At 50.4% G+C, this 11,290-nt stretch overlaps 3 protein-coding genes across 3 annotated transcripts in view; 2 read left to right on the top strand and 1 right to left on the bottom strand.

The window, feature by feature from the left end:
• LOC105983801 (chromosome unknown open reading frame, human C5orf49) overlaps positions 1 to 5,767 on the top strand; it is a 6,251-nt gene extending 484 nt beyond the window's left edge. The window contains exons 2-3 of the mRNA XM_013013837.1: positions 4,570 to 4,691; positions 5,374 to 5,767. Coding sequence (XP_012869291.1) covers positions 4,570 to 4,691; positions 5,374 to 5,553 — 302 coding nt within the window. The 3' untranslated portion in view covers positions 5,554 to 5,767. The remainder of the gene's footprint in view (positions 1 to 4,569; positions 4,692 to 5,373) is intronic.
• The window catches only part of Fastkd3 (FAST kinase domains 3), a 25,176-nt gene extending 15,173 nt beyond the window's left edge, over positions 1 to 10,003 (top strand). Inside the window, exons 8-9 of the mRNA XM_013013879.1 lie at positions 4,344 to 4,350; positions 9,994 to 10,003. The gene's annotated coding sequence lies outside the window, so the exon portion shown is untranslated. The remainder of the gene's footprint in view (positions 1 to 4,343; positions 4,351 to 9,993) is intronic.
• Adcy2 (adenylate cyclase 2 (brain)) overlaps positions 9,699 to 11,290 on the bottom strand; it is a 319,852-nt gene continuing 318,260 nt past the window's right edge. The window contains exon 24 of the mRNA XM_013013878.1: positions 9,699 to 10,519. Within this exon, the coding sequence (XP_012869332.1) occupies positions 10,367 to 10,519 (153 nt within the window). The 3' untranslated portion in view covers positions 9,699 to 10,366. The remainder of the gene's footprint in view (positions 10,520 to 11,290) is intronic.

Raw genomic sequence — 11,290 nt, 5'->3', positions numbered from 1 at the left:
GCGCGGGGCGGGGCTTCCTGTCGAGGCCCGGCGGGGTTCACTGTAGGGGAAGGGCTGCAGAGGGAACCTTGGTCCTGCTGGCAGGCACTTGTAGGCTTGAAGTTGTGTTGGTGTGGGGTGGAGTTAAGGCTGCGGTCCCCGATTCCTATCCACCAGACACCTCCCTTCCCTTCTTGTGAGTAGTATGTTTGAAAAGAACTGTTAAAAAGAGAAAAAAATCACGTAGTAACTAACGCTGTGCATTCCAAGTAGTGCTGCTAGTTCACGACTAACAGGGCATTAATGCACAGCGTGGGATAAACACGATCCCCCAAAGTAAGGAGACGATGTTCTAAAGCCTAGGCTGTTTTACTGAGAATTATAAAAATCTATCTGCCTTTTTGATGTAATATAAAATTCAGGACATACCATTCTGAAGAGCATGTTTAAAACTCAGAACATACCATGCTGAAGGATTCTGTTAAATATCACCTTGGTGCCATGAAGAGCTATGATGTTTTTTAAAAGCTGCAGTAAGGACTCTGGGCTCATAGGCTTGCAAGTATTGATGCTCAGAATCAGACAGAATTGGAGGATTTGCCTACCTGGACTCAGCACCTGGCATCCCAGAAAAAGCAGAGCAGAATCCCACAGTCCTGTGGACCAGGCACAGTCAAGCACAAATGAGCAGCGCTGAGCCAGCTGGGCCCAGTTAACTCTTAACTCTAGTTGTCTGATATATAGCTTCAATTTCCTGAGACCAAAACCACCCATGGACAGAGAGACAAGGTATCTGTGAAGTGACTAGGGACCTGTCACTTGGAAGGAGATCAGGACAGGAAAGCCCCTTGGCCAAATGGGACCCACTGCCTGTTTCAATAAAGTTTTATTAGAACACAGCCCCATAGCCATTCATTTGGTATTGTCTACCACCTGGAGTTGAGTATCTTTGAGTATCCCTGATATCTATTCCCAAATTAATTACAGCGTGGGGTGGGCCTTTACACAGAAGTTCCCTGCCTGCTCTAAGGCATCCCTGCCTGCCTTGGGGAGGAAGGACCAATCAATGCAAAGTGGATTTCTGGAAGTTTCAGCACATTTATAACTGGAGCGAGCAACAAAGAAATTCAAGACTTAGAGCCTTTAATATTGCATGAAAAAAAGTGGTGTAAAAAATACTAACAGGTGAAGAATCTTGAGAGCAGTAAGAATAGCAAATGACATTTCCAAGCCCTTTTGAGCAGCTGGGAATACCCTCCTGAAGATTTTACACATTGGTGTTTAACATCTAAAAGATTCAACAAGTTTCCGATTAGGGATCATTTAGAATAAAAAGGGTAAACTGAGTCACAGGGTCACCGAAGACTCAATCTACGGCCACGTGGATTATTTCAGGCTGTACTGGAGCTCAGCAACATTGCAGAGTTTGCTCTCTTTAAATGCTTGGTCTGACCACAAATGTAGACATTTCTCATTCCCCAAGTCACGGGATGGCATAGGGCCCAGGGCCTCTGGGAGGTACTCTATGAAGGATTCCTAAGGAGGAATGGGAGTTACAAAGAAAGAGGGCAGAGGGATCTCTTGCCCTTCTCATATATGGAGACACAAGTCACCATCCATCAACCAGAAAATCAGCCCCTCACCCAACACTGAATCTGCCATGCCTTGAGGCTGGAATTTCCAGTCGCCAGACTGTGAGGAAATCCCGTTCTGTAGAAGCCACCCAGTCTGTGGCATGTTATAGCAGCCAGAAGACCTGATGAGTATGCAAACACTCCCAGTGGTCCATGGAGCTCGTCAGCTTTTTGATGCTGCCACAAAATACCTGAGATAATCCAACTGAAAGGAGAAAATGGTGGTTTGGACTCAGGGTTCTCTCAGAGCTTTGGGTCCATGCTCCTGTAGCTTTGGGATTCATAATCACTTGTTCCTGGTGCTTTGGGCCTGTGGGGAGGCAGCAGATGGCAGCAGAAGGGTGTGGTCTTGGAGGTGAGCGCTCAGCCTCCCTGTCTGTCAGCTGTGCAGATTGGTCTGGGTCACAGGCATCCACGTAGAAGATATGCAGGGTTAATCGAATAAAGAGCTGTGAAGTGACATGTAGGATGCCTGACATGAGCATAGCTCGGGTTATTATGCCCTGAGAGAGATTACTAGATCTGGTGCTCACTGGACGTTGAGTCCTGGCAGCTGTGTCCGGCATCCCTGAGCTCCACCCCCTTGCTGGAGATGGACGGAAGTGAGCTTAGCAGGCTGAGCCTCCCTCTGGTGGCTCTCAGTCCTCTAATGCAGCCCGACCCCGAGAATCCCAGAATTCCCACTCAAGCCTGCTCCGGTGTTTACAGCCCATGAAGATGGGTTTGTCTCCTCAAGCCACTAGCTACAATGTGAGCAGCTTGGGGCGGGGCGGGGGCCTCCCTAGTGAATTCCCCCAGGAAACAGGGTGCCAGCGGCAGCAAAGCAGATTCAGTGCAGCGGTGCTTTAAAATTACTTTTCTTCTGCTGCTGCTTCTGCCCTGTGCAGTATTTCTGCCAGGGAAATGAAAAAGCCGAGTCAGAAGCGAGCCCTTTGTGAGGTTTTGATTAAATCTCTCAAAGTTACACTAAAGAAAAAAAAAAACCTAGATGGTGTTGCACTATGCTGGCGGGCTGGGGAAGCTGCATTCCCAGGGAGGCTTGGGTCTGCAGGCCTCACCTCAGCTTTGGGGGAGACGAGCCAACGCCCCTGGCATGCAGGTGAGGAAGCCCAAGATCTCCACCTCCCTCCATGCAGGGCAGGGCAGGAAGATGCTGTAGAGAATCACACCAACCCCCCAGAGCTGGAAAGAGCAGACTCCCAGGGGCCAGCTCCCTGTGCTCCAGGGGGGGCCACGCTCCAGGTGAGGAGAAGGGAACCAGGGCTCTGACGTCAGCCTCCCGGTTAAGATGGAGGGCTCTCCCCCTGCCATCCGCGAGCGTCTGTGAACTGTGACGTGGGGCTCCCTCCCCCGACACGCTCCCTGTGGCTTCTCTCTTGACGCCTTACCAGTCACACAGGAGGGCAGAGATTTATTTCTGCCACTGCTATCTTCTCTGCAATCAAAGCAGAGCCCAGCTCTAATGCTCCACAAACTCTCACCGCACAAGTGAACGGGAAGGGATGCGCAAAGTGAAGTGTCGAAAACAGAAGCATAGCCTAGAAGATGAAGTGGCCGCTTCAGGTTGGAGCATGTGCGGCTTGGGCCCCAGGCCAGGCCCCCACCTCAGGGCTGGTGGCTGGTGTGGGCCACCTGATGCTTCTCTCTGTGTGTGCTGGATGGATTTTTATTGGCCAGGGGCTCATCCCCAGGAAACGCAAGGCCAAGAGGAGCAGCGGAGCTGTCTTCCTCCAGCACAGGTGGAGAGGTTGCATTCAAGGCCCAAGTTCTCCTTCAAAGCCAGCAAGGGAGGAAGGGAGAGAAGGAGGCACGGAGGGAGGGAGGAAGGAAGGGGATGGGAGAAGGGAGGGAGGGAGGAAGGAGGCAGGAGAAGGGAGGGAGGGAGGGAGGGAGGGGGGAGGGAGGGAGGAGGGAGGGAGGGAGGAGGGAGGAGGCCTCACGCCAATCCACAGGGATTAAGTGCCACTGTCAATTACCACACCACATGAGCCATGTCATCACCCTGTGTACCTGTATGAGCCGTGTGTCCTATACTTCATGTGAACATGTTCGTATGTGCACACGCACATTGGTATCTGACATTTGTATTCGCTCCCAGGAAGGGTTGATATAAATCATCTTTCATGACTGTGACAGAATACCCAATGCAGGCCATTTATGATGGCTCAGAGTTTTGGAGGCTGGAAGTGGAAACAGCAGAACACCAGCCCAGTGGTGAGGGTCGCCCTTAGCTACCCTGCTTCGTGTCCTGGACAGCAGTGGCAGGGGTACATGTCGGGGCAAGAAGCCTCAGGATTGGAGTCTCACAATCCCTTCCCTGGCACACTCCAATGGCCCGAGGCCCTCCCACCAGGCCCGCCCCTTCTACACCCTGCACCATTACCACCACATGTACCGAAAACTAACCCTCCACACTGGGTCTCGGGAGGTGGGATTTGGGGAAATGATCAGGTCTTAGAGTGGAAGCGCACAGATGGGATTGGTGCCCTCATAAGAGAGGCCTGATGGAGTGTGTGCACGCTCACAACTACCACTCACAAGTGAGAAACCAGCACACACCAGACACAGAATCCACCACCTTCACTCTGAACTTCCGGCCTCCAGAGGAAGAAACCCATTTCTGTTGTGCATAAACCACCCAGGCTATGGCATTTCAACCTAGCAACTCAACAGGACAAATCTTAGATTATTACTATGTAAGTGTGGGTGCTAGCAGCTAGAGCTCAGGAGCGGGTCTGTCAGGAAGTCACCGGGGAGTGGAGGAGGGTTGTCAAACACCCGCTGTCTGTCCTGGCCTTGCAGCGCTCACTCCAGCTCTGGGCTGCACACCGCAGCTGCCCTTCCTCAGCCACTTCCCACATAGTCCCAGAAACTAAGCAATCCTGTCTTCACTGGGCTCCCCAGGTTTCAGTGGCTCAGCTTCCAAATGACCCCTGGTCCTCTTTCTCTTCTTATTTCCAGACAGGGATCATTTCTCTCTATGACTGTTCTTATAAGCACAGCCCAGGTTATAACCAGAAATTACACCGTGATGACCGAGAACACGCAAAATGCATGGGACTTCATATTAGTGAGGAGGTGAGCTAAGATAGAATCCTAATAAATTGTTAACACATTAATGGTTTGGGTACATTTGTGGATGTGTGTACACATATGCACACATGCAGGAATGAGCGTCTGCACACAGTAGATGCACGCATGTACATGTCTGCCTACATACATGGTTACTTGTGTGTCCTTGTGTGCACACATGTGTACCACATATGTGTATATGCATGTGTGTGTGTGAGAATAGACACGTTGCTCCATGTCACTTTCTTTACACTTTTATAGTTCCCTTCCTTCTCTGATGTCTTTTGTACATGACCTGTTTGGATCCTTTTGTTTGGGGCTGCAGAATTTGACAAGGAAAAGTAGTCCAGTTCTTTCTGACAGTTAAAGTGGATCGTCTGAGTCCCAGCTGTCACAGTTTCCCTAGGGACAGTGACCCTCCAGGGACAGAACAACACATAAGGAAATTGTCTCCAAACCTAGACTGAGAAGGGCCATCAGATGGCAGCTGCCACCTGGCACAAGCCCTCAGGTGTCCCCAGAGGCTCTGAGCAGAGGACACAGCTTCGCCGCCGCCGCCGCCACCACCAGAGGGGACTTGGGTGTGGTGTTGGGGTGAGGTCCACCTGGGTGGGACCAGGCTGACGCGTGGGCCATCCATCCATCCTGAGTGCAGGCGACTGACCCACGTGATGCTCCTCCTCTCTAGGAACAGGAGCGGACAGTGGGGGTGCGGTCCTCCTCTGTCTACGGGAAGCGGATCAACAATCCGGTGGAGCCACTGAACCGAGACCACGGCCGCGTGAACCACGTGCAGAACGACTTCTACAGGAAGAACGACATCCCCAGCATCCAAGAACCGGGCTTTGGACACATGGATCCCGCCTGAAGGGGTCTTGGCAGCCTGTGGGGGGCGCGGCTGGCCCAGAGAGGGACAGGCATCTGGCCTGCCTGCCTTTTGGGTGACATCTGTGGCCCAGGCCCTTTCTCACCTTGGTGTTGGTTGAGAACCAAACACCTTTAACACATAGGGGACATGGGGAGTGTGAGGACTTTTGAATGTGCCCCCAATTCAGATTAAATGACCCTGGAGAGGGGCTCATTGTGAGCGCCTGAATTAAAGGCACCTGGCTCCCCTCTGCTGCGGCTGCGCGGTTTGTCCTCTGCCTCTTGGCTCCGCAGGGCTTCAGGGGAAGGCGGTCACGGCCCGGCCTGGCCTGTGCTCCCGGTGTACACAGCCCGACCAAGGCGTAGAATGGACAGCCCCTCATCTGAGCTGACAACCAGTGGCTTTGACAGGACTGAGAAGGAACGACCCAGTAAGGACGGGCTTTCACTGCTGCTCCTCAAAGGAGAAACAGCCCCAGGCCCGGAGAGAACCCCGGCTTGGGTGTTCCTCGGACGCAGGGAAAATTCTCAACTCCTGCGTTTTCTTGTTCTGTGATCAGTCATTCAATTGTTATTTTTTGAGCCTAGATTTTTCTCATCTTAATTTCCAAACCTAGACCACATTTTTGTGTGACGCAGTGAGCTTAGCAGAGGCCAGGCGACCAACAAGGTCTGTATACCACCCAGCCCCAAGGAAAGGCCATCAATCTGATCACCTTCCTCCAACTGGTGGTCTGGGGATTGAACCCCAGGCCTCCTGGGTGCTAAGAACCCCTCCACACACACACACACTCCCCTCCCCCCACTCCCCATCCCCCCCCAGCCCCGACTGTTGTTTTCAATACATTCTTTTATTCCCAGTAGCAGTTTTAACCTAAGGTGGAAATGTTAACTTTGAGAAGTAATTTGAAACGCACTCAAGTCCTAGAATGCCAGCAATTGTAAATACAGGAACCCCAAGGAGAAACCATCTCTCCCTCTCCTCCTGGCCCTGGTGGAACTCCCCGCAGGCTCCCTCTTGACAGGCAGGTGATCTAATTAACTTCCATGCCAGCATCCGCATCCTCCTTTCATTGTTTGGGATCTTCTAGGAGCATTCTCTAAAGACAGATGGTACTGAATTGCTGGCAATTTCAAGGCTGAGTGATTCCTAAATATTTATTTTTAAAATGTTTGTTTTCAGTGTAGGTGCTTTCCTCCCTTAAAACAGCAGTCGTTTATTTGAGGTGCTTTTAGGTGCATTATATAGCTATACTCATAGGCGATGTAGGAAGTCTGTATAAACGAATGTATTTATGCAGCCCTGTTTTCCAAGAGCATATCCTGACTGCAGTAAACTGTCAAACTAAAGTTACTTTAGGCCAGACCACAACGTTAGCCATCTGCTTATTTTTCTAGAGCAAGGATGGGGTAGATCAAGATTTCAAAAGGTCTCAAGGGAAAATTCAATCAATTGCTGTTGATATCCTGGTATTTACCGTTTAAAGCTCATAAAGGATTACCCATTAAAATAATCAAAGAGAAGCCGTTCTTATATTAATCGAGTTTCTTTTGCAAAACTTCAACCATTGCTCAATGATGTTTCCTGCTGCTCAGTTGTACGTAGACCAAGGAGAGCAGGTTGATTGCTGTGTTAGGAAACCAAATGTTGAGAAAGAGAAACATGAACAATTGACCAAACCCAGCCCTTGAGAAGCGATCTATTAAAGCGCTGGTCTCAGGGGCTGGACACGAGCGTTTTTGACGAGAGATCTTCCTGTAAGGTTAGAGGTGAAGGAGAGCTTTGAGGAAGGCTTTTCACCCTGATGCCCGGGGGACAGAACACACATGGAGCTGCCTAACAAGTCCTCTGATCTGCCATTCTGCTCAGGGGGATGCTGTTCGTAGCTCAGAGATCAACGAGCTTTCATCAGGAGTGACCCGTTCTGGTATCAGGAGGCAGGCAGTGTTCTATCCCAGCTTTGCCTTGTCCCATGAACCACCGCTTGGCACATCGGCCTGTTCCTCTCTGCACATGTGTTTGCATTTGTAAAATGCAAGGGATTTCACACTGGGCAGGGAATCAGAATCACCTGTGAGTCTGTTCCCTCCAACGAGAGGGTGCAGGGGTGAGGGGAGGCTTCCTGTGTCTGTGGTCCACGTTTGGGCCCCAGGACATCGTTGGAACAAGCTTCCAGGCGATGGCAACGCTGCTGGCTGGGCTCTCACCTGGAGAGTGAGCGATTGCGTGCCCAGAGCTTTGCCAGGTGGATGCTGACAATGAAGTTAATCATCTCCAATTCTATGGATTGGTCAGAACGGTGGTGGAGAGCTCCTTTAGGGTTCTTTTCACCACAGATCCATGTTTATCGCCTCTACGGGGACAGAATTTGAGAGAACACGGTGGAACACCAGCTGTGGTCTGCAGAGGCCGGTGACCTAACGTGACCTGGCATTTAGGATGTGAGGCCAGAGGATGTAGGAGCCACCCGAAGCTTCTGCTGCTCATCTGTGAGTGAGTCTGAGGGCCTCCCAGCCCAGGTTTCAGTTGGAGGGAAGAGAAATGTCCTTTTAGCAATTTTGCTTCAATCACCTTTCTGGAGTTGTGATTACAGGATCACAATTTTCCTGACTGAGGCAGAAAATTGAAAAAGTCCTGCCATATCCCCACTTTGGTAATAAAGGACTGTTCCGGCCCCGAGCTGTGTGTGCTAGAACACCCTGGCCAGCGCAAGGCAGGACCCTGCCCAGCTCTCTACAGCCATCAACTCAGTTAATCACAACCCGATACCATGAGCTCTCAAGGAGGAAAATGCTCCTAAGAGGGATTAGAGATGGTTCCAAGTCTCACAGCTAGTAAAAATCCGAACCGGGGTCAAACTCCAGACTTAAGCTTTAGGTCTGACTTTCCATTAATGAACTTTTTGAAAGCTCATCTGGGCCCTCGGCCTGGGTCAGATGCCGGCCCTGAGGTTATTTGAGGTTTTCCTGTAACCATGTGATATGCATAATTGCTCTATGTTCACCGTTTGGCAAAGCATCATATCTTTACATTAAAAGGAAAAGCCAGATGCTGGTGGCTCATGCTTATAATCCCAGCTACTCAGGAGGCTGAGATCTGAGGATCATGGTTCAAAGCCAGCCTGGGCAGGAAAGTCTACAAAAATATCATTTCCAATTAACCAATAGAAAGTTGAAAGTGGAGGTGTGGTTCCAGTGCTCCAGTCCCAGCCTTGAATGAAACAGCTCAGGGACAGTGCCCAGGCCCTGAGTTCAAACCCTACCAAAGAAAGAAAGAGAAAGAAGGAAAGAAAGAAAGAAAGAGAAGGAAAAAAGAGAAGGAAGAAAGAGAAGGAAGAAAGAGAAGGAGGAGAGAAAGAGAAGGAAGGAAGAGCGAAAGAAAAGGAGGAAAGAAGGAAGGAAGGAAGAAAAAAGAGAAGGAAGGAAGGAAGAGAAAGAAAAAGAAAAGGAAGAAAGAGAAGGAAGGAAGAAGGAAAAAGAAAGGAGGAGGAAGGAAGGAAAGAGGGGGAGAAAGGGAGGAAGGGAAGGAAAGAAAGAAGAAGGAATGAAGAATGGAAGGAAGGAAGAGAAGGAAGAAGGAAGGGGGAAGGAGGGAAAGAGAAGGGGAGGGGGAAGAAGAAAACCTCAAAACTTTTGAAAATGTATGAGAGAAACTCCCGGGTCTTCTATCATGACGAGCGCATCTCCATGGGCTGTGCATGTGTTCGGTTCTCAGCACAGCGGGCAGCCGCTTCTCTGTTAGCTCAAATTGTTGAGCTGCCAGACTTAAATAGCAGGCTCCAAATGGTCCTCCTGGGTTTTGGGCCTGTGCGCTTACACAAAGCATCCCTGTCCACAAGGGCTGAGTGGACAGAAGGAGTTCTGTAGCAGGTACAGAAGTTTTACTGTTAAACTATTTTTTCCCTGAAAATATTCTCAAGAGATGGCAAAATTAAAAGCAGCCCAGGAGACGCACTGAACATCGCACACACGCACACATCTCCTTCCAGGGAGCAGGGTCCTAATTATCCGCAGCACAAATCGGTGCCAATTTGAATCACTCAGGACAATCTCAACCTTAGAAATCACTGCTGCCAGTGGGGAGAAGGCCAGAGCAGAGCATGGGAGACAGCAGGAAGGAAAATCAAAGCCACAGGCACTATAGACCAAAGTACATAAAACTTTTAATGAATTAACCTTACAAAAGACAAATGGCGTCAGACCATGAGACGAGTTTGGTAGAAAACGGGTTCTAGGCTGTGAGGATGACTTCTGGGGGTGGACAGCTGAGCGGCCGCCGTCAGGAGGCGCAGCCCAGACAGGTGACAAGAGCGGCAGGGCCGGCGGGGGCCCCTGGGTGAGCACTGGCAGGAGACATGAGGGTGGTGGGTGAACAGAGACTCCATGTGTGGCGACAGAACCAACTTAGTCACAAACACTGTGTGTTTAGATATCAGACTAGTGGATGCTTTTGGCGAGCTATCATATTTTCCAGAAAAGAACATGCACCCGGAGATAATATACACCCCCCCCAGTTTTATTGCCTTAAGAATTTGTGTTTGCTTCACCTCGCTCCTCCTTGCCAGTTCTTTGAATGCTTTTCTTCTCTGAGCGTTCCTTTTCTCCTTTTGCTTAGGAGTAAGCACAGTGCAAGTGGCAGACAATCTAGGCACATGTCAGACACCAACCGGGATGCCACCGGGTCAGGGGAACGAGTCCTCAAAGGTCCAGAGGATCAGACGGCACACACATTGAAACAAGGGACAGAGGTCGCAGTCAGAGCGCGGGAGGCCCTTGCAGAAAGGACTCTCTTCCAGCCCAAAGCTGGAAGTTCCTCAGGAGGCCACGTTGCTCTGGGAAAGGGACCGGGACATCTCTGTGTTTACGAAGTACGTCTTCAGATCGCCCTTGCCTTTCACGTTGATGATTCCGCGACACGTACACGTGTAGCCCAGGGTCTGTAGGATGAGGCTCGTCTCCTCGGTGACCTGCAGGCCAGGTGAACAGACGGAGAATGGCTCAGAACCTAAGTCAGTGCCACCCACCTGAGTACAAGGCTAAAGAGTCCCACAGCTCCATGCTCCAAGACCCAGAACGAAAGAAAGAGCATCCTACTAGAACTGCATGTTTTGGTTGGTGTGTGTGTGTGTGTGTGTGTGTGTGTGTGTGTGTGTGTGTGTGTGTGTGTCATGTGGTCTGGGAGCTGTCCCTCAGCTCGTCAGCTCAAAGCTAGCGCTCTACCACTTGAGCCACGGCACCACTTCTGGCTTTTTCTGCTTATGTGGATTTGAACCCAGGGCCTCATGCATGCAAGGCAAGCACTCTAACACTGAACCCTGAACAGTTTTTAAGGGACAATGATGTTTAGTTCAGTATTGATGTAGCAAAAATCTGGTAATAGTTTAAAACAAAACAAAAAAAATCCAGTAATTTCCATGGCTAAGGAAACTATGGTGCTACCATCCATGGGGCAGCGTGCATGAGAAAATAGACTAGTATTTAATCTGGATCCAAGTTATTACGTTACCCTCCTGGGATTATATTCTCATAGAAGAGATGTGCAAGAGGGGCTGGGAAGGTGGCTCAGTGGTAGAGTGCTTGCCTTGCATGCCTGAGGCCCTGGGTTCGATTCCTCAGCACCACATAAGCAAAACGAAAAAAAGCTGGAAGTGGCGCTGTAGCTCAAGTGGTAGAGCGCTAGCCTTGAGCTGAAGAGCTGAGGGACAGAACCCAGGCCCAGAGTTCAGGACCCACGACTG

This window comes from Dipodomys ordii, unplaced genomic scaffold, assembly GCF_000151885.1.
Source record: "Dipodomys ordii isolate 6190 unplaced genomic scaffold, Dord_2.0 Scaffold21, whole genome shotgun sequence".
In the NCBI taxonomy this organism is placed as follows: domain Eukaryota; kingdom Metazoa; phylum Chordata; class Mammalia; order Rodentia; family Heteromyidae; genus Dipodomys; species Dipodomys ordii.
This window is presented reverse-complemented; position numbering and strand designations above follow the sequence as displayed.